The sequence below is a fragment of the Mauremys mutica genome, chromosome 1 (genome assembly GCF_020497125.1).
Source record: "Mauremys mutica isolate MM-2020 ecotype Southern chromosome 1, ASM2049712v1, whole genome shotgun sequence".
In the NCBI taxonomy this organism is placed as follows: Eukaryota; Metazoa; Chordata; order Testudines; family Geoemydidae; genus Mauremys; species Mauremys mutica.
The window spans coordinates 371733874-371754788 of record NC_059072.1 but is presented as its reverse complement, the minus strand read 5'-3'; the positions used below and the strand labels follow the sequence as shown (position 1 = coordinate 371754788).

Below are 20915 nucleotides of genomic sequence, written 5' to 3'. Positions count from 1 at the left end.
TGAGAGATCTGTTAACGGCCAGTGATCAGGAGGCAGGAGCACGGCCCTTACCTGATGCTACAGAAAATGCAGAAACAATTAGAATAAATAAGGCAGCAAATAAACTGCAACTGGAGCATGAACAGAAACTAGCAGATCTTCGATTGCTGAAAAGGCAAAAAATAGCTGAATTCGAAAGAGAAGCTGCTGAAAGAGAGAAAGAAGCTGCTGAAAGAGAGAAAGAAGCTGCTAAAAGAAAGAAGGAGGCTGATGAGAGAGAAGAAAAAGCTCGTAAGGGGCGTCTGGAATTACTGGCTGCTGAGGAGAAAGCTCGACAGAGGCAACAGGAGCTGGAACAGGAGACCCAGAAGATGCAACAAGAAACTGCTAGACTCCAGCTCCAAGTCAAAAAAGCAAGGGAAGAACAGCAGAAACTGTATCCTCTTGAAAATCCAGTTTATAACTGTGTGGATATGTGGTATTACTCTGGGCAGTTTTCTGTGTTTAACCAGTTTTGCTATGGCTATGCAGAGGGGGATTCTAACCTGGTGGGAAATAGCTGTTTGTCTGTGAATGAAGTTTCTGAATGTCTGTCTAATGTCTCAGAAGTGAATCTGGAATTAGATCAGGAGCAGAAAAATCTCATTGGTGAGGAGAATATTTCTCAGAAGCAGATTAAAGTAGATGGTCAGGTGAAAGCCCTAACTGAGGAAGGAAAGGGTAGATCTGTGATGGGTGATGGATTGGTGGCTAGTACAGCTTGTAAAAGTGAACCTAAAATGGGTAACTGTGATTTGCTGGAAGTAGCTCAGTGTAGTGAAAAGAGCAGCAGCTTATCTGTTGGGAGAGGCAATGTGCCTGGTAGGGAAAGTTTGGAGGGGCCTAGGCAGCCTTGTGAGCTAATGGCTTTGTCTAATCAGCAGTTTGGGAAGGGAGGGATAGTGGAAGATGAGTGTCCCTGTCCCTTACCTGTTTCCTGTGTGGAGAAATGTGACAGTGGAGGGAATGTGCCTATGTCGGTCGGGGGTATTGACTTGCCTATGAAGGAAGCTACCCCAGTCTCCAAGCAGTTGTCTGTGAACAGCCCTGTGTGCTGGGACAAGGGAAGTGAAATCCCAAGCTGTGTGTCTGGTAAAGGAGAATGTGTCTCCGGCTCTTCTGTGTCTGTGAAGCAGACAGAAGGGGCCTTCCAGCCTGTGATGGTTGAGGGTGATTCAGTTGTCTCGGAGTCGGTTGTAGATACAGCTAAAGCCCAGGAAGGGAATGGTCCTGAGTTTGTGTCTGCTGGGGAGAATGGCACTGTAACTAGGTTGCATCCAGTTAGTGTCTTAGCAAAATCCCAGAGAACAGACAATTCTGGTGCTTGTAGTTTGCCAGTTGCTGATGTGTGGTTGGAAAAGGGTGTAGCAGCTCTGTCTGATCAGGGTAATACCCTAGCCAGGGCACAAGGAGAGCATGAAGGTGATTTAATGGTGTTACCTACTAACAGTTTAACAACTTATAGCAAGAAGGAAAAGATTCCTGAACTTGTTCATGGCCAAGGGAAGGAGACTGCTTCTAACCTGTTATCTAGAAAGTCTGTAGGTGTGCCTAAAAGGGGATTGTGTAGAAATCCGCCTGTTGGGCCTAAGGTGATTCTGAATGTAAGTGAGACCCAGAAAGCATCTGTGGTTGCTCAGGGAAGTGTTCCTTTAGAGCAAGCCCTAGGTGAAGAGGGGAAGGGCAGAATTTCTGAGAGGGGTGAATTGCTGCTTAGAGAAGCTCCTAGGGAAAGGAATCCTCATGGTAGCCTGTGCAAGCAGTTTACTGCGACTGAAGGGTGTGAAGGTAATTTAATCAAAAAAGTTTCATTTCCTAACAGCCAGAAATTTTCTGTTGTGAATGGATCCACTGACTTTCCTTTTGAGAGATCCAGTGTGGGTAGCTTAGAGAAGGTCTCAGATGAAGTAGAAGCTGTTAAGAAAGTTGAGCAGCCATATAACCAGGTGGCTGTGTGTGGCCAGCCTGTTGAAAAGACCATGGCGTTGGGACAGGACTGTCTCCATGCTGATTCTGTAAGTAACCAGTCTGTGCTTCAGGATTTAAAAAGAAATTTGGTTACTGGTGTTTCAAAGCAGAACAGTTTTATGGCTGAATGCTTGAGGATGCAGGGGAAAGCAAGTGAACTCTCACCCTCAAACTATTTGGAATTGTGTGATATCTCTGTAAAACAAAGTCCAGCCTTGAAATGGGTAGCAGCTAAAAATCTAAAAGCTAGTGTCTGTGTTGATGCAAATTACTTGGCTGGCAGGGAGAAGAAAGACTTGCTAATAGCTGTTAGCAAACAGAGCCCACCCCATCAGCCAGTGAATTCTGTTAAACAAAAGAAATCAGGGTTTAATCCTTCAGGACAAGGAGAAAAGAAAAAACTTAATTTTGCAAAGGAAAGCCACAGGGTAACCCTAAAAGGCCCAAACCCCAATGGTATTGAGCCAAAGGTGTGGCATAGCAAACATAATGGTAGATGGACACCTGCAATAAATTTGTTGTTATTGCTGATGGTAATGTTTGTAACTAATGTGTTGCTATTACCAAGAAATGTAAAAATGTACAATGTGCCTAATCTTATGGTAAATCCCTTGAACATGTTAAAAGTAATGCATAAGAACCCACTTTATGTTAAAAGGCCTTGTTATACTAATGTTTCACTGTTAGTGCCTATAAACAGTCTTGGAACTTTTCATAGGAGAAAAGACATTCCAGACCTAATGTGCTGTGTTAAAAGGGAAACTGAGGCACACTACCATATTGCTTGCATGGCTAAATGCCCAGATTCCTGTACAATGAACAACATTAATATCTACATTGGTTTAATGTTAATTGGGTTCCAGGCATTTGCCAAAGCTTGTATAAATAAAATAGCTAGTTTCTTTAGCTCTTGGCAAGATCACAAGAAACATACAGGAACCCTGCTGCAAGAGCAGATCCAATCCACTATTGTTCTAACCAAGTTTTACCTTAAGTTCATAAAAAGATTCAATCATGTTATTGAACATGAGTTGGGTAAACCATTTCTGTTATACAGTGACATGGCTTCTAACCCAATACAAGCTGTAATAAAACAAAACCCAGGATGGGGAGCTTTTGGGATGCAGTCAGTGATGTTTGTGTCATCCCTTCCTGCATCAATTTTGCGTTGGGGGTGTGACGTTATGACTGTGATATAATATCTCATTGAAAGATGACAGGGCCAGAAAGAGTTAATTAACTCATAGACTGACCTGACCCATGGGTGAACCTTGAGGACGGTTAGGAAGATATGTAAATGACTAGAGCTTTGAAATGCAAGTCTGCATTGTTAGAGGTAGAAGGGGAAATGTTTGCTCAGGTCTTGTGATGCAAGCAAACAAGTCTTGTCTATTGCTATAGTTTTAATTCAAAGATCAAAAGAGGAATATTAACATTTATGATGATACTTGAGTGAAATAGTATTATTGTCTATGTGTCTCTTTGAAGGTTGTGCTAACCTGTATCTGAACTGTTTAATGGATAAATTACTCTGTGCTAATTGCCAGGATGTTTGGGAGAAGGAGTTAAGCCTATTGTTTTCTCAGGCCAAAAGGCTGCTGGAAATGTATAAGAAGCCTGGGACACAATCCTGCTTCATCTCAGATCTGCTTTGGGTTTCAAGAGGGGGAAACCTTAAGCCATAAGGATTGAGATCACCAGTCATTGACTGGAGCCACCCTGAATATGGAACTTGGACTATAACCTCTGGACTATTTCTAAAAGGACTTTTGGCAACTACAAGCTCATCTCTACTGTGTATCTGAACCTCAAGAATTGAATTCAAGACTGTCTGTAGATTAATCTTTTAACCAACACTCTCTATCTTTTCTTTTTTAATAAATTTTAGCTTAGTTAATAAGAATTGGCTATAGCGTGTATTTTGGGTAAGATCTAAGTTATAATTGGACCTGGGTATGTGGCTGATCCTTTGGGATTGGAAGAACCCTTTCTTTTATATGATGAAGTAAGATTCTTAGGAATCATCATCATATCTGACAGGTGTGTCTGAACGGAGGCCTGAGGCTGGGCACTTTAAGGGAACTGCGTGGTTTGGACTTCTAAGTGACCAGTGAGGTGCTGTAGAAGCTGTTTTGTGCTGGTTGGTAAATCTAAGTATTGGAATAACCACCAGCATTTGGGGTTTGTCTGCCCTGTTCTGTTTGCAGTTCACCCTGATTGAGTGACCTCAGCTGGCTCCCACGGGCAGCCCCGTCACAAGTCCATTCATCCAGCCCATACTTCTTTCACTTGCTGGCAAGAATACTGTGGGAGACCGTGTCAAAAGCTTTGCTAATGTCAAGATATATCATGTTCACTGCTATCCCCATATCCATAGAGCCAGTTATCTCCTCATAGAAGGCAATCAGGTTAGTCAGGTATGACTTGCCCTTGGTGAATCCATGCTGACTGTTCCTGATCACTTTCCACTCCTCTGAGTGCTTCAGAATGGATTCCTTGAGGACCTGCTCTATGATTTTTCAAGGGACTAAGGTGAGGCTGACCGGTCTGTTCGTTTTAAGAACACCTGCAAATTGTAACTAACCTTGTTTGTCTGAGTGATTGGCTGACCAAGAAGTAGGACTGAGTGGACTTGTAGGCTCTAAAGTTTTACACTGTTTTGTTCTCGACTGCAGTTATTTTTGTACATAATTCTACATTTGTAAGTTCAACTTTCAGGATAAAGAGATTGCACTGCAGTACTTGTAACACTGCTCTACAGCCAAAATGCTTCTGAAATAAATGTAGTCCAACTTTACTAATTCTGGGTCACTGAGAATGAAAATGATGCTTAAAATTGTTGATTGGCTCTAGTTTTCAAGTTATGCTATTGGGTCAGTATATACGACCCTTGACTTGGGAATAGCAGAGGATAAGTGAGTTATAAAGGGAAGGGATCTCAATTTAAACCAGAAATGACTAAAATACATCTTTGACTGGATCTATGAATAAATCTATGACTGGATTTGGACAGTACTTGCTTTTTAGGCAAAACAATGAATGATGCAATCTGAAGCTGGTATTGCGTCATACATGATATGAATTGCATCATGTTATTCCTAGAAGTCATGGATGATGCAATCATAACGAAGCTTACATCACTCTGCTGAACAAATTGCCCTATATCAGCTCTAGAAATCATACAGTGTCGTGCTCTCTTATTTGTCAGTGTTTGATTTTGCAAAGGGACACATTTCTGTTTAGCCAAAGTGAGCAGAGATGCCTCGTACTTGTGTGAACAGTGCAGATAACTTCTGCTATGTTTGTGGTGAAGTGACTTTTGCATCACAAAAGCGCAGTATAACCACTATGGTTAAGAAAGCCTATCACCTTTATTTTGGCTGCAAAATTGGCGATCAGGACAAGAGGTGGGCCCCACACATATGCTGCAACACTTGTGCAACAAATCTTCGCCAGTGGTTGAACAGGAAAAGGAAATCTATGCCTTTTGCAGTGCCAATGATTTGGAGAGAGCCAACAGATCATAGCAGCAATTGTTACTTCTGCATGGTGCCTCCAGTTGGGAAAGGTGTGTCAAAGAAGAAAAAGTGGACTGTGCATTATCCAAACATTCCATCAGCTATACGCCCAGTACCTCACAGAGAAGGACTGCCGGTTCCTGATGCACCAGAATCATTCTCACTTGAGTCAGACGAGGAAGAGGAAGAGGATGAAACTTCTGGTCCTGAACCATCAATGTCACAGGACCCACATTTTCTCCCATCCTCCTCCTCTGAACCATACCTCAAAACACAAGGTGAACGGAATGACCTTGTCAGGGATTTGGAACTACCCAAGAGTAAGGCAGAGCTGTTGGGCTCCAGACTACAGCAGTGGAATCTCCTGGCAGGTGATGTTAGGGTTTCCATGTTCCGTGACCGTCAAAAGGATCTTGTCCCATTCTTCTTCATGGAAGGTGATCTTGTAGCCTGCAACAACATCGATGGTGTGATGGCAGCCCTCAACATCGTTCACGATCCAGATGAGTGGAGACTGTTCATTGATTCATCGAAGACGAGTCTTAAAGCTGTTTTACTGCATAATGGCAATGTTTTGCCATCAATTCCAGTTGGTCATGCAGTCCATATGAAGGAAACCTATGACAACATGAAACAACTTTGGAGGTGCATAAACTATGACCAACATCAGTGGCAGCTTTGTGGCGATTTGAAGGTTGTTGCTCTCTTGCTTGGTCTGCAGACTGGATACACAAAGTACTGCTGTTTTCTCTGCGAATGGGATAGTCGTGCAAGAGATTCCCACTACATCAAGAAAGATTGGCCACTCCGACAGTCATTGGAGCCTGGGAGGAAAAGTGTTCAGCATCCACCACTTGTTGAATCAAGGAAGATTTTGTTACCACCCTTACACATCAAGCTGGGTCTGATGAAGAACTTTGTCAAGGCCATTGACAAAACACAAGCAGCTTTCAAGTACCTCCGTGGAAAATTTCCAAGGTTAAGTGAAGCTAAGATAAAGGAAGGTGTCTTTGTTGGTCCTCAGATTGGTGAACTTCTTCGAGATGATGCATTTGACCATGCACTGTGTGGCAAGGAAAACACGGCATGGAAAGCCTTCCAGTTAGTGGCAATAAATTTTCTCGGAAACAACAAGGCAGACAACTATAGGTTGTTGGTGGAAAGCCTCCTCAAGGCTTACAAAAGCCTTGGTTGCAACATGTCACTAAAGATACATTTTTTGCACTCTCATCTAGATTTTTTTCCACCGAACTGCGGAGCAGTGAGCGACGAGCACGGCGAGCGATTTCACCAGGACATTGCAACAATGGAGAACCGCTATCAGGGCAAATGGAGCCCATCAATGCTGGCAGACTATTGCTGGACAGTGACAAGAGATGCTCCATTTAATGAATACAAGAGACAAGCCAAGAAGCGCCGAGTAGACACTGACTAGGACTAAACTATGTACATAATAGTTTTTTGCCTTTTGTTTCATAATAAATTTTAGTTATATAACCCTTTTGCTGATTTTTAAAGTGTTACATAAACAGGACAGGTGAAATATTATCATGTAAAGCAACCATAAACACATGAAAAGACCTAGGTTTACAATTTATGATTAAAACTCTACTATCTACACAATATACATAGACATAAAATGTAAAAACGTACATAACTTAGAAACAGTAGCCAATCAGTTGTTTTAATTGTCATATTTGAATTCAGCACATCAAAATACATAATAAATAGCACATTTTATCTCTGAAGCAGACGACTTCTCAAAAATTGTAGACCAGTGTAATGGGGGAATTGAAAAATACTATTTCTTGTTTTTTTATAGTGCAAATATTTGTAATAAAAAATAAATATAAAGTGAGCACTGTACACTTTGTATTCTGTGTTGTAATTGAAATCAATATATTTGAAAACATCCAAAAATATTTAAATAAATTGAATTCTATTATTGTTTAACAGTGTGATTAATCGCAATTAGTGTTTTTAATTGCTTGACAGCCCTAGTAAACAGTGATGTGGCAAAATTTGCAGATGAAACAAAACTACACAAGATAGTTAAGTCCCAGGCAGACTGTGAAAAGTTACAAAGGGATCTCACAAAACTGAGTGAGTGGGCAACACAATGGCAGATGAAATTCAATGTTGATAAATGCAAAGTAATGCACACTGGAAAACATAATCCCAACTATACCTATAAAATGATGGGGTCTAAATGAGCTGTTTCCACTCAAGAAAGATCTTGGAGTCCTTGTGGAGAGTTCTCTGAAAACATCCACTCAATGTGCAGTGGCATCAAAAAAGCGAACAGAATGTTGGGAATCATTAAGAAAGGGATTGATAATAAGACAGAAAATATCATATTGCCACTATATAAATCCATGGTACGCCCACAGCTTGAATACTGTGTGCAGATGTGGTTGCCCCATCTCAAAAAAGATATATTGGAATTGGAAAACGTTCAGAAAAGGCAACAAAAATGATGAGGGGTGTGGAACGGCTTCCGCACGATGAGAGATTAATGAGACTGGGACTTTTCAGCTTGGAAAAGAGACGACTAAGGGGGGCTATGATACAAGTCTACAAAATCATGGCTGGTGCGGAGAAAGTCAATAAGGACGTGTTATTTACTCCTTCTCATAACGCAAGAACTAGGGGTCACCAAATGAAATTGGTAATAAAGGTAATAACTGAAGATATACCAATCTCCTAGAACTGGAAGGGACCTTGAAAGGTCATCGAGTCCAGCCCCCTGCCTTCACTAGCAGGACCAAATTGATAGGCAGCAGGTGTAACACATACAAAAGGAAGTATTTTTTCACACAACACACAATCAACCTGTGGAACTCCTTGCCAGAGGATGTTGTGAAGGCCAAGATTATAACAGGGTTCAACAAAGAACTAGATAAATTCATGGAGGACGGGTCCATCAATGGCTATCAGCCAGGATGGACAGGGATGGTGTCCCTAGCCTCTGTTTGCCAGAAGCTGGGAATGGGTGACAGGGGATGGATCACTTGATGATTCCCTGTTCTGTTCAGTCCCTCTGGGGCACCTGCCATTGGCCACTGTTGGTAGACAGGATACTGGGCTAGATGGACCTTTGGTCTGACCCAGTATGGCTGTTCTTATGTACTGCAGAGCCGTGGCACCGCCCCCCGACAGGGTCTCCCCACCACCCAGAACAACCTGGGCCCCTGCCCCGCCCATCACAGTGCCAGGGCCAAGGAGGGTCTCAGCCACGTCCCTACCCACCAGTGCCAGTCAGAAGCTGGGCAGCCCTGGGGATGGCCTCATGGACCAGGGAAATCCTTTCCCGCTCTGTGTGTGACGAGCCTATGGAACTCACTGCCACCAGACACAATGGGGCCGGTGCTTAGAGTCAAGGAGGGATGGGGCATTTCTCTAATGCTGGAGACGGGAATGCCAATATGGGGGGGAGGGGAGGAACTGCCAGCCTGGCAGGTTCCCAGTGCCCCCCTGGTAGGTCCCAGCCCTCGCTGCCTACCTGGATCCGGCTGTTGCCCCAGTCGGCCACGATGATGTTGCCGTTGGAGTCGACGGCCACGCCGGTGGGGGCGTTGAACTGCCCGTTCCCCTCCCCGTGGGAGCCGAACTTGAAGAGGAACTCGCCGTCGGCGCTGTACACCTGGGGGAGAGGGCTCGTCACCCCGCCAGCCCCCGACCCGCCCGGCTGGGAGGAGGGCTCCGAGCCGTGCTGGAACCCGGAGGGGGTGTTAGCTCGATGGAGGGCCGCCAAGGCCTGGGGAGCCCCCGGAGCACAGGGCTTGGGCAGGCCGAGGGGCTGGGGGGGCCCGGCCGGCACCGGGGAACAGGCCACAAGGGAGAGGCCAACTCCGCACTCCAGAGCAGACGGGCCGGGCGGCGACCTCATAACCGCTGCTGCCCTGGGCTCCCCAAGGACGCCCCACACTGAGGCCGGGGACTGACGAACCCGGCACGGCCCTGAGCTGCAGGAATCCCGGCTGGGGCGGGGGGAGGGGCCTGCGGCTCCCGGCTGGGTGGGGGGGAGGGGCCTGCGGCTCCCGGCTAGGCAGGGGCGGGGAGGACACAGCTCCCCGGGACGCGCTGGGCAGAGCTCAGCCGGGACGCAGGCGGACCCCCAGGGGGTCAGTCTCTGGGGCGCTGAGGCAGCGTGTGGGGAGGCAGAGCGTGAAGGGTCCCTCCCAGGGCCCATCCTGTGGCTAGGTGCCGGGGCACGGGCAGAGCCCGGGCAGGGACAGGGCCCGACTCACCTTCACCGAGTGGTTGTGGAAGTCGGTCACCACGATCTCGTTCTTGTTGTTAACAGCGACGAAGTGGGGCCCTGGGAGGAGAGAAGGACACCCCTGAACCTGCCTCAGCGCACGGGGCTGGGGTGGGCTCCGCTCGCGGGGCAGCAGGGGCAGGTCTGTCCCCCCATCAAATGCCCACTCTCCTGGGGGTGGGGCAGGGAGGGCACACACCCCGCGGGGGCAGTGGAGGTGAATGCACGGTGAATGCTGTCAGAGCAGCTGGTGAGCCTGGGCATTGGGGTGGACGTTAGTGACCACAGCAGCTGCCAGACCCATTAGAGAGGGAGAGACCTCAGCAGGAAACACCAGCCGGGCAGGGCTTCATGGCCATTCACAGAGGACAAGTGCTGAGAAAGGAGAGAAAAGAACCCAGGAGTCCTGGCTCCCAGCCCCGTCCTGCTCTAACCACCAGACCCCACTCCCCTCCCAGCTGGGAGAGAATCCAGGAATCCTGGCTCCTGGTCCCCCCCTGCTCTAACCACTAGACCCTACTACCCCCCCGCCAGGATAGAACCTGCCCCCCACCCCAACCCAACCCATCAGACCCCACTCCTCTCCCAGCTCAGATAGAACCCAGGAGTCCTGGCTCCCAGCCTCCCTGCTCTGAGCACCAGCCCCCACTCCCCTCCCAGAGCCGGGGAGAGAACCCAGGAGTCCTGGCTCCCAGCCCCCCCTGCTCTAACCCACCAGCCCCCACTCCCCTCCCAGACAGGAGAGAACCCAGGAGTCCTGGTGCCCTGCCCCCCCCCCCCAGCTCCAACCCACCAGCCCCCACTCCCCTCCCAGAGCCGGGGAGAGAACCCAGGAGTCCTGGCCCCCAGCCTTCCCTCCCCTCCCAGACAGGAGAGAACCCAGGAGTCCTGGCCCCCAGTCTCGCCCTCAGCCCACGAGTGTGCGCTGCCTGTCCAAGCGCCCTGCAGCCCAGCGGAGTGGAGGTCCCCGAACTCACCAGACTGGCACAGCAGGAAGCCAAAGACATGCAGTAGTAAGGACCTGCTGGTCGAGGTATTACCATCGAGGGTACCTGCAAACTGCCGCTCCGCCGATCCGCGGCCACCAAACTTGGTCACCAGCTTCCCATTGGACTGGAAGATGAAGACGCAGCAGGCCTTGTTGTCCACCACGATGATGTGGCCATTGCGGTCCACGGCCACGCCCTTGGGGCCCATCAGCCGCCCAGCCCCGATCTTCGTCTGCAGCGGCAGGGAGCAGGACATTGGATCACATGGCCTGGGGACTGGAACCTGTACGAGCCCTGCCTCCCTCCACCCAGCCCCGCCTCTGGAACAGGAACAGCCTCCAGCCCCAGAGCTGGCATGTCCCCAATAACCTGTCCCTGAGGAACGGCCCCCGGGCTGGGGGCTAGAGCCCACTATTCAACCCCTCGCGTGTTGCTCTGCTGGCTCGTTAAGGGGCACAAGAACAGCCCTACTGCGCCAGACCAAAGGTCCATCTAGCCCAGTGTCTGCCGACCATGGCTAGTGGCAGGTGCCCCAGAGGGAATCATCAAGTGATCCATCCCGTCGCCCATTCCCAGCTTCTGGCAAACAGAGGCGGGGGACACCATCCCTGGCTAAGAGCCATTGATGGACCTGTCCTCCAGGAACTTACCTAGTTCTTTTTTGAACCCTATTATGGTCTTGGCCTTCACAACATCCTCTGGCAAGGAGTTCCACAGGTTGGCTGTGCGTTGTGTGAAAAAATACTTCCTTTGCTTTGTTTTAAACCTGCTGCCTATTAATGTCATTTGGTGACCCCTAGTTCTTGTGTTATGAGAAGGAGTAAATACCACATCCTTATTGACTTTCTCCACACCAGCCATAATTTTATAGACCTCTATCATATCCCCCCATAGTCGTCTCTTTTCCAAGCTGAAAAGTCATAGAATCATAGAATCTCAGGGTTGGAAGGGACCTCAGGAGGTCATCTAGTCCAACCCCCTGCTCAAAGCAGGACCAAACCCAACTAAATCATCCCAGCCAGGGCTTTGTCAAGCCTGACCTTAAAAACCTCTCAGGATGGAGATTCCACCACCTCCCTAGGTAACCCATTCCAGTGCTTTACCACCCTACTAGTGAAAAAGTTTTTCCTAATATCCAACCTAAACCTCCCCCTCTGCAACTTGAGACCATTACTCCTTGTTCTGTCATCTTCTACCACTGAAAACAGTCTAGATCCATCCTCTTTGGAACCCCCTTTCAGGTACTTGAAAGCAGCTATCAAATCCCCCCTCATTCTTCTCTTCTGCAGACTAAACAATCCCAGTTCCCTCAGCCTCTCCTCATAAGTCATGTGCTCCAGCCCCTTAATCATTTTTGTTGCCCTCCGCTGGACTCTCTCCAATTTATCCACATCCTTCTTGTAGTGTGGGGCCCAAAACTGGACACAGTACTCCAAATGAGGCCTCACCAGTGCTGAGTAGAGGGGAATGATCACATCCCTCGATCTGCTGGAAATGTCCCTACTTATACAACCCAAAATGCCATTAGCCTTCTTGGCAACAAGGGCACACTGTTGACTCATATTCAGCTAGGGTGACCAGACAGCAAATGTGAAAAATCGGGACAGTGGGTGGGGGTAATAGGAACCTATATAAGAAAAAGACCCATAATCGGGACTGTCCCTATAAAATCGGGACATCTGGTCACCCTATATTCAGCTTTTCGTCCACCGTAACCCCTAGGTCCTTTTCTGCAGAACTGCTGCCCAGCCATTCGGTCCCTAGTCTGTAGCAGTGCATGGGATTCTTCCGTCCTAAGTGCAGGACTCTGCACTTGTCCTTGTTGAACCTCATCATATTTCTTTTGGCCCAATCCTCTAATTTGTCTGGAAAGTCCCAGCCTTATTAATCTCTCCTCATGTGGCAGCCGTTCCATACCTCTAATCATTTTTATTGCCCTTTTCTAAACCTTCTCCAATTCCAAAATATCTTTTTTGAGATGGGGCGACCACATCTGCACGCAGTATTCAAGACGTGGGTGTCCCATGGATTTATATAGAGGCAACATGATATTTTCTGTCTTATTATCTGTCCCTTTCTTTATGATTCCCAACATTCTGTTCACTTTTTTGACTGTCGCTGCACATTGAGTGGATGTTTCGAGAGAACTCTCCACAATGACTCCAAGATCTCTTTCTTGAGTGGTAACAGCTAACACAGACCCCATCATTTTATAGGTATAGTTGGGATTATAAAAACAACAAGGAGTCCTTGTGGCACCTTACAGACTAACAAATTTATTTGGGCATAAGCTTTCGTGGGCTAGAACCCACTTCATCAGACACATGCAATGGAAAATACAGGTTTATATACACAGTACATGAAAAGATGGGAGTTGCCTTACCAAGTGGGGGGTCAGTGCTAATGAGCCAATTCAATTAAAGTTGGATGTGGGCTGTTCTCAACAGTTGACAAGAAGGGGTGGAAATCAGTTTTGTGGGGTTAATGAGGCTAATGTAATCAGGGTGGCCCATTTCAAACAGTTGACAAGAAGGTGGGAGTATTTAGCTGGGGGAAATTAGTTTTTGTAATAACAACAAGGAGTCTTTGTGGCACCTTAGAGACTAACAAATTGATTTAGTTTTTGTATTGATTAGTTGGGATTATGTTTTCCAACGTGCATTACTTCGCACTTATTAACACTGAATTTCATCTGCCATTTTGTTGCCCAGTCACCCAGTTTTGTGGGATCTCTTTGTAGCTCTTCGCAGTCTGCCTGGGACGGAACTATCTTGAGCAGTTTAGTATCATCTGCAAATTTTGCCACCGCTCTGTTTACCCCTTTCTCCAGATCATTTATGAATATGTTGAATAGGACTGGTCCCAGTACAGATCCCTGGAGGACACCACTATTTACCTCTCTCCATTCTGAAAACTGACCATTTATCCCTACCCTTTGTTCCCTGTCTTTTAACCAGTTACCAATCCGTGTCTGACAATTCTGCTCTTTACTATAGTTTCAACCAGTTTGCCCGGTACTGAAGTCAGGCTCATTGGCCTGTAATTGCCGGGGGCACCTCTGGAGCCCTTTTAAAATATTGGCATCACATTAGCTATCCTCCAGTCATCTGGTATATAGGTTACCTACCACCGTGAGTAGTTCTGCAATTTCACATTTGGTTTCCTTCAGAACTCTCGGGTGAATCCCGTCTGGGCCTGTGACTTGTTACTGTTTAGTTTATCAATTTGTTCCCAAACCTCCACTAGTGACACCTCAGTCTGGGACAGTTCCTCAGATTTGTCCTGCTCGGCTCCTGGCTCAGGGGGCCCTAGTGGCAGCGTTCCACAGGCCAGTTGTGAAGTGGGTTTCAAAGTGTTTCCTTTGCCCCAGTATACATATGCTCCCTGTCTGCCAGGGGGAGGGAGACACCCAAACCCACCTTCTTTCTCTCCCTTGATTGTGTCCCCTGTGGGCACTAACCAGCCCGCCTGGTCACGCTCTGCCCTGCCCTCTCACCTTGAACTTGCCCTCGGGGGAGAAGATGCTGACCCAGCGGTTGTCGTAGTCGGCGATGATGATGTCCCCGTTCATGTCAACCGTGACACCGGTAGGGCGCTGCAGCTGCCCGGGGGAGCGGCCCCGCACGCCGAAGCGCAGCCGGAACTGGCCCTCGTTGGAGAAGACCTGGCAGGGGCAGAGCAGGGCGGTCAGTGGGGGAAGCTGGGGGGTAGGGGCAGGAGCCGACAAGTCCCTACCTGCACACACTGGTTATTGCTGTCAGCCACCACGATGCGACCGGAGCTGGAGGTGGAGATGCCCTGCAGGTTGGTGAATTCCCCCTTCTCCCGGCCTCGGCTTCCTACAGGCAGAACACAGGGTGAGGGGCTTCAGGCAGGAGGGGCGCGGGGAGCGGGCACAGAATCACAGCAGGGTAGGACCGGAGGGACTCGAGAGGTCAGCTAGCCAGTCCCCTGCACTCAGGGCAGGACCATCCCTGACAGGTGTTTGTCTAACCTCGCTGGGCAATTTATTCCCGTGCTTAGCCACCTTGACAGGAAGCTTTTCCTAATGTCCAGCCTAAACCGCCCTGGCTGCAATTTGAGCCCATTGCTTCTTGTCCTGTCCTCAGAGGTTAACAAGAACAATTCTTCTCCCTCCTCCTTGTTACCCTGTCAGAGAAGGTTGGTTTGATACGATTTGTTCTTGGCAAATCCAGGCTGACTGTTCCTTATCGCCTTATTCTCTTCTAGATGCTTACAAACCGATTGATTATTTGCTCCATTTACCTCTCCGGGTCCTGAGGTTAAGTGACTGGTCTGTAATTCCCTGGGTTATTCTCCTTTTTATAGATAGGTCCTGATGTGATGGACTGTGCTGGCTGGCTGGGGCCTGGGCCCACGGAGAGGCCCAGAAGACAACTGCCCGGACATTTGGCACCTACACCAGGGATGGGCCCCCCTCCGCAGGCAGCCAGCCGGTGTGACCAGCTGGACAGCAAAGGCAGAGGAGGGGACGGGGGTGTTAAGGATGGGTGGCACAAGGACACGCTCCTGAAAGGGGATTACAGAGGGGCCGGGGGGCTCTGGGCTCTGATCCGACCCGGCGCTAACCCAGGACTCAATTGCTCGGTCCAGACTCCCAGGCGCCCCCCTGCTGTTCCCACAGGCGGAGTCACTGCAGAGTCAGGCTGGGGGGTGCCTGGCTCCCTTTGGGTACAAGTCTCCTGCCGGGTCCCACCAGGGGCACTCGCTGAGGGGGCTCCCAGCGTGTCGCGGGGGCTGGGGGCTCTGAAGGTTGGTCCCTGGCAGGGGAGCTGAGGGGCTGACCCCAGCGAGTGTGACCCGGAGGGGGCTGACTCCCTGCAGGGGTCTGCTAGCAGCTGTCCTGGAGCTGGCACAGGGCACCAGCCTGTGGATCCCTGACAACTACATTTGACCATTTCCAGTCTCTGGAATCTCTCTGGTCCTCCAGAAGTTCTCCAAGCTACCGGCCAATGGCTCGGCAATCTCTTCAGCCGGCTCCTGGAGTGTTCTAGGGTGAGTTTCATCGGGCCCTGCCGACTGGAAGACATCTAACCTGTCTACAATCTTACGTTGCTCTTTGCCTATCCTCAGAGCGAGCCTGAGCTCCTGCCACATTCACACTGAGGCTGGCTATGTTCGTCATCTGATCACTGCTAAGGTGTGACCATAAGAGCAGCCACAATGGGTCAGACCAAGGATCCATTGTAACATTATGAGTGTAATATAACATCTCATTGAAAGGTGACAGGGCCAGAAAGAGTTAATTAGCTCACAGACTGACCTGCCCCAGGGCCGAATTTTAGAAACTGGTTAGGAAGATACTAAATGAACAGATCTGGGAAATGCAGCCACATTGTTAGAGGTAGAAGGGGAGATGTTTGCTCAGGGCTTGGGATGTCAGCAAACAAGTCTTGTCTATTGCTATGGCTTTGATTCAAAGACCAAAAGGGAATATTAACATTTAGGAAGACACTTGCGTGAAATAGTGTTATTGTCTGTGTGTCTCTTTGAAGGTTGTGGTCACCTGTATCTGAACTGTTTAATGGATAAATTACCCTGTGCTAATTGCCAGGATATTTGGGAGAAGGAGTTAAGCCTATTGTGTTCTCAGGCCAAAAGGCTGCTGGAAATGTATAAGAACCTGGGACACGATCCTGCTTCATCTCAGATCTGCTTTGGGTTTCAAGAGGGGGAAACCTTAAGCCATAAGGATTGATATCCCCAGTGACTGACTGGAGCCACCCTGAATATGGACATTGGATTATAACCTCTGGACTATTTCTAAAAGGACTTTTGGCAACTACAAACTCCTCTCTGCTGTGTATCTGAACCTCAAGAATTGAATTCAAGTCTGTCTGTATATTGATCTTTAACCAACACTCTCTCGCTTTTCTTTTTAAATAAATTTTAGCTTAGTTACTAAGAATTGGCTGTAGCGTGTATTTTGGGTAAGATCTAAGTTATAATTGGACCTGGGTGTGTGGCTGATCCTTTGGGATTGGAAGAACTTTTTCTTTTATATGATGAGATCAGATTTTTAGGAATCATCATCATATCTGACAGGTGTGTCTGGACGGAGGCCTGAGGCTGGGCACTTTAAGGGAACTGCAGGGTTTGGACTCTAAGTGACCAGTGAGGTGCTATAGAAGCTGTTTTGTGCTGGTTGGTAAATCTAAGTATTGGAATAACCACCAGCATTTGGGGTTTGTCTGTCCTGTTTGGTTTGCAGTTCACCCTGATTGAGTGACCTCAGCTGGCTCCCACGGGCAGCACCGTCACACCATCTAGCCCAGTTTCCTGTCTACCAACAGTGGCCAGTGCCAGGTGCCCCTGAGGGAATGAACAGAACAGGGAATCATCAAGTGATCCATCCTCTGTCGCTCATTCCCAGCTTCTGGCAAACAGAGGCTAGGGACACCATCCCTGCCCATCCTGGCTGATAGCCCTTGATGGACCCGTCCTCCATGAACTTATCTAGTTCTTTGTTGAACCCTGTTATAGTCTTGGCCTTCGCAACATCCTCTGGCAAAGAGTTCCACAGGTTGACTGTGTGTTGTGTGAAAAAATACTTCCTTTTGTATGTGTTACACCTGCTGCCTATTAATTTCATTTGGTGACCCCTAGTTCTTGCGTTATGAGGAGGAGTAAATAACACGTCCTTATTGACTTTCTCTGCACCAGCCATGATTTTATAGACCTCTGTCATAGCCCCACTTAGTCGTCTCTTTTCCAAGCTGTAAAGTCCCAGTCTTATTAATCTCTCCTCATACGGAAGCTGTTCCACACCCCTCATCATTTCTGTTGCCTTTTTGAGATGGGGCGACCACTCGTAGCCTGGCAGCTGCTGGCCGGGTCCCCTCCTCTGCAAGGGGGGCTGGTGCAGCCCAGGTGACCTGCTGGACCCGGTTAGGGACAAAGGAGGGAAGAGGGCAACGGGCGTGATGGAGGCTGGGCAGCTGGAAGCGAGTCAGTCCCCTGGTTGGGGACTGGGGGCGAGGGCCCAGGGCTCTGGATCCCCCCATGGAGTTTGCCGAAGGTCCCTGATCTCGGTGCTGCCAAGCTCTGTTCTGCGCTGGGCTCCCCACGATAAGAACCCGTCTGTCACACGCGGGCTGGGAGTCACGGCTGGCTGCGCGTGGGGGGCAGGGCCCTTTGGGGGTGAGGCTCCCCCAGGGGTCCCGCCCAGGGGGACTCGCTGCGGGGAGCTCCCGGGGTGAGCAGGGGGCTGGACGCTCCGAGGTCAGACCCAGGAGGTGCCGAAGCGGGGACAGGTGCCCTGAGGGGAGACGCTGCCCCAGAGGTGTCACGCCGAGCGGGGCTGGGGCAGTCCCTGGCCATTTCTGGGAAGGCTGAGGCGGCCCAACGAGCTCTGTGCCCCCTGCAGGACCCTCTCCTCTCCAAGCCCCCGGCCCCAGCACCCCCAACTTCCCCTCACTTCCCGGCCCCCGCGCTCACCTACGCGGAAGATGAGCTCGTCCTCGATGGGGTTCTCCTTCTTCTTGCCGCTGCCATACATGCTGGAGGGGCGCCGCACGGCCTTCTGCCGGATGTGCCCGCTGCTAGGGGACTTGACGCGGCGCTTGACGTCGTCGGGCGAGGGAGGCACGTCGCAGGCCTTGAGGGCCTTAGTGCGGAAGGGGCTGCCCCTGATGGGCTGCCCGTAGAGCAGGATGGAGAGCAGGAAGTCGCCCTCCTGCCGCGGCGTGTACACCAGCTCGTAGGTGCCGTTCTTGTTGTCCAGCACCTCGGCCTCAGCCCGGCCGCCGTCGGGCGCCGTCACCTGGGCCTGCAGGCTGGCGCTGCCGCTGCGCACCAGCTCGCCGTCCTTGTCCTTGGTGGTGATGGTGAGGGAGGAGGGCTGCCCCACCACCGCGTGCCGCAGCCCCTCACCCGTGGCCACCGTCTTGTGGGCGATGGCGCTGGTGGTGATGAGCACGCCCAGGTTGAGGATGGACTTGCGGACGCCGTCCGTCTCCACCACGTAGTCCAGCTGGTCATTCTCCTGCGGCTGCTCGGGGAACTCCTGGCTTGCCAGCGCGCTGAGCCGTTCACTCATCTGCTTCTTCACCAGCAGCACCTCCGTCTCCGTGCCGTGGTGTAGCGCCTGCTCCGTGAACGTGCAGCTGCTCAGGATGTTCTCCTGGCCCTGCCGCAGGGCATCCAGCTGGGCCTGCAGCACCTGGGGAAGGGGGACATCAGCCAGGGCAGCTGGGGGGCAGGGGCAGCCAGGGGGGCAGGGGCGGGACTGGGGGGCAGGGGTGGGGCTGGGCTCGGGGGCGGGGGCAGCCAGCCGGGCACAGGTGGGGCTGGGGGGCAGGGGTGGGGCTGGGGGGCAGGGAGGGGTCAGCCAGCCGGGCACAGGTGGGGCTGGGGGGCAGGGGTGGGGCTGGGGGGCAGGGCGGGGTCAGCCAGCCGGGCACAGGTGGGGCTGGGGGGCAGGGCGGGGTCAGCCAGCCGGGCACAGGTGGGGCTGGGGGGCAGGGCGGGGTCAGCCAGCCGGGCACAGGTGGGGCTGGGGGGCAGGGCGGGGGCAGCCAGCAGGGCATGGGCAAGGCAGCCAGGTGGATGCCCAGCTACAGAAAGCTCAGAGGGACAATGCTGCCCCCCCTGGGGCTGCAGGGCCGTGTGGAGCATGGGGGGCAGCACTGTCCCTCTGAGCTTTTTGTAGCTTGGCATCCACCTGGCCCTGCCTTGCCTGGGGGGGGGCACTTCCTTGTACTTGTCTCACAGGTTGCTCTGCATGGCAGGGTCTATGGGGTGTATGTGCAGGGGGCACTGGAGGTGCTGGGTGGGTCAGGCAGGTCTGGAGGGGGTGGGGGGCTGTGACAGAGTGGGAATTTTTCATAATATTTTAGATAAATATTGTGTGCCTCAGTTTCCCCTGGGTTGTACGTGGCTCACTAGGTGGGGAAAGGTGGTTGGCAGAAACCCAGGGATCGGCTGTGACTGCGCCTGGGTGCCTGGGGCCCACGGCCATGGGGAGCCCCACAAGACAACGGCCCCTCCAACTGCCTGGACATCTGGCAGCTACCAACTAATGCCCAGGGATGGGCCCCGCTCTGCAGGGAGCCAGCCGGTGCGACCGGAGGAGGGGGTTGTGAAGTGGGGGGCTGCAGGGCTGCTGTTCCTGTGGGCGGAGTCACTGCAGAGTCAGGCCGGGGGGTGCCTGGCTCCCTTTGGGTACAAGTCTCCCGCCGGGGTCCCACCAGGGGCACTCGCTGAGAGGCAGGGGCTGGGGGCTCTGAGGGTCTGGCTGGGGTCAGGGGAGAGGGGCTGGCCCCAGCCAGACCAGGGCACATGGAGAAGCCGAGGCCGAGGCCGGGGCCGGGTTACCTTCTGCTTGGCGCTGCAGGTGGCCTCCAGGTCACGCACGAGCAGCCCCTTGCGCTGCTGCAGGGCCTGCTCCAGCTCCGCAAAGGAGCCGCTGATCTCGCCCACCGCGGCGTTCTTCCGCTCCATGAGCTGCTTGCTGATCTCGCTCACCAGCCCGATAGCGGCTGTCAGCTGGGGCAGCCTGCGGGGGGCGGGGCCGTCACCCGGGGGGCAGCCCCCCCGGCTCCCATGGGGCAGCCCCTTCCCCCAGCCCCCATGGGCAGCCCCCCCCTCGGCTCCCACGGGGCAGCCCCTCCCCCCCAGCCCCCACCCTCCCTGACATCAGCTGGGGCAGCCTGCAGGGGGCGGGGATGTCACCTAGGGGGGTGGGGCCTCCCCCCGGCCCCCACCCTCCCAGACGTCAGCTAGGGCAGCTTGTGGGGGGTGGGGCTGTCACCCAGGGGGGCGGGGCCTCCCTCCAGCTCCCACGGGGCAGCCCCTCACCCCCGGCCCCCACCCTCCCAGACGTCAGCTGGGGCAGCTTGCGGGGGGCGGGGCCATCACCCGGGGGGCAGCCCCTCCCCACAGCCCCCACTCATCATCAGCTGGGGCAGCCAGAGGGGGGGCAGCTCCTTAGCACCACAGCCCCTTCCCCTCCCCCCGGGGGGCCCCTACCGGCTCTTGATGGCGTCGAGCTGCTGCTGCAGCGAGGCCTTGTGCTGCTCCACCACGTTGCGCAGCGGCACGGTGACGTGCTCCCGGTGCTCGCCCTCCGTGCACTCGCGGCACATGGCCGTCTCGCACGACTCGCAGTAGAACTCCATCACCTGGGGGCGCGGAGCGGGC

At 51.7% G+C, this 20915-nt stretch overlaps 1 protein-coding gene across 9 annotated transcripts in view; it reads right to left on the bottom strand.

Moving 5' to 3' along the window:
• TRIM3 (tripartite motif containing 3) overlaps positions 1-20915 on the bottom strand; it is a 53606-nt gene that overhangs the window by 5698 nt on the left and 26993 nt on the right. For 5 of the 9 annotated variants that reach the window (XM_045025496.1, XM_045025521.1, XM_045025508.1 and 2 more), the window contains 8 exons: positions 20745-20896; positions 20091-20271; positions 18213-18936; positions 14490-14593; positions 14251-14418; positions 10743-10986; positions 9755-9825; positions 9007-9147 (listed from right to left, as the gene is read on the bottom strand). In XM_045025496.1, the coding sequence (XP_044881431.1) occupies positions 9007-9147; positions 9755-9825; positions 10743-10986; positions 14251-14418; positions 14490-14593; positions 18213-18936; positions 20091-20271; positions 20745-20896 (1785 nt within the window). The remainder of the gene's footprint in view (positions 1-9006; positions 9148-9754; positions 9826-10742; positions 10987-14250; positions 14419-14489; positions 14594-18212; positions 18937-20090; positions 20272-20744; positions 20897-20915) is intronic. The other 4 variants (XM_045025514.1, XM_045025539.1, XM_045025529.1 and 1 more) reach the window with 2 other exon arrangements.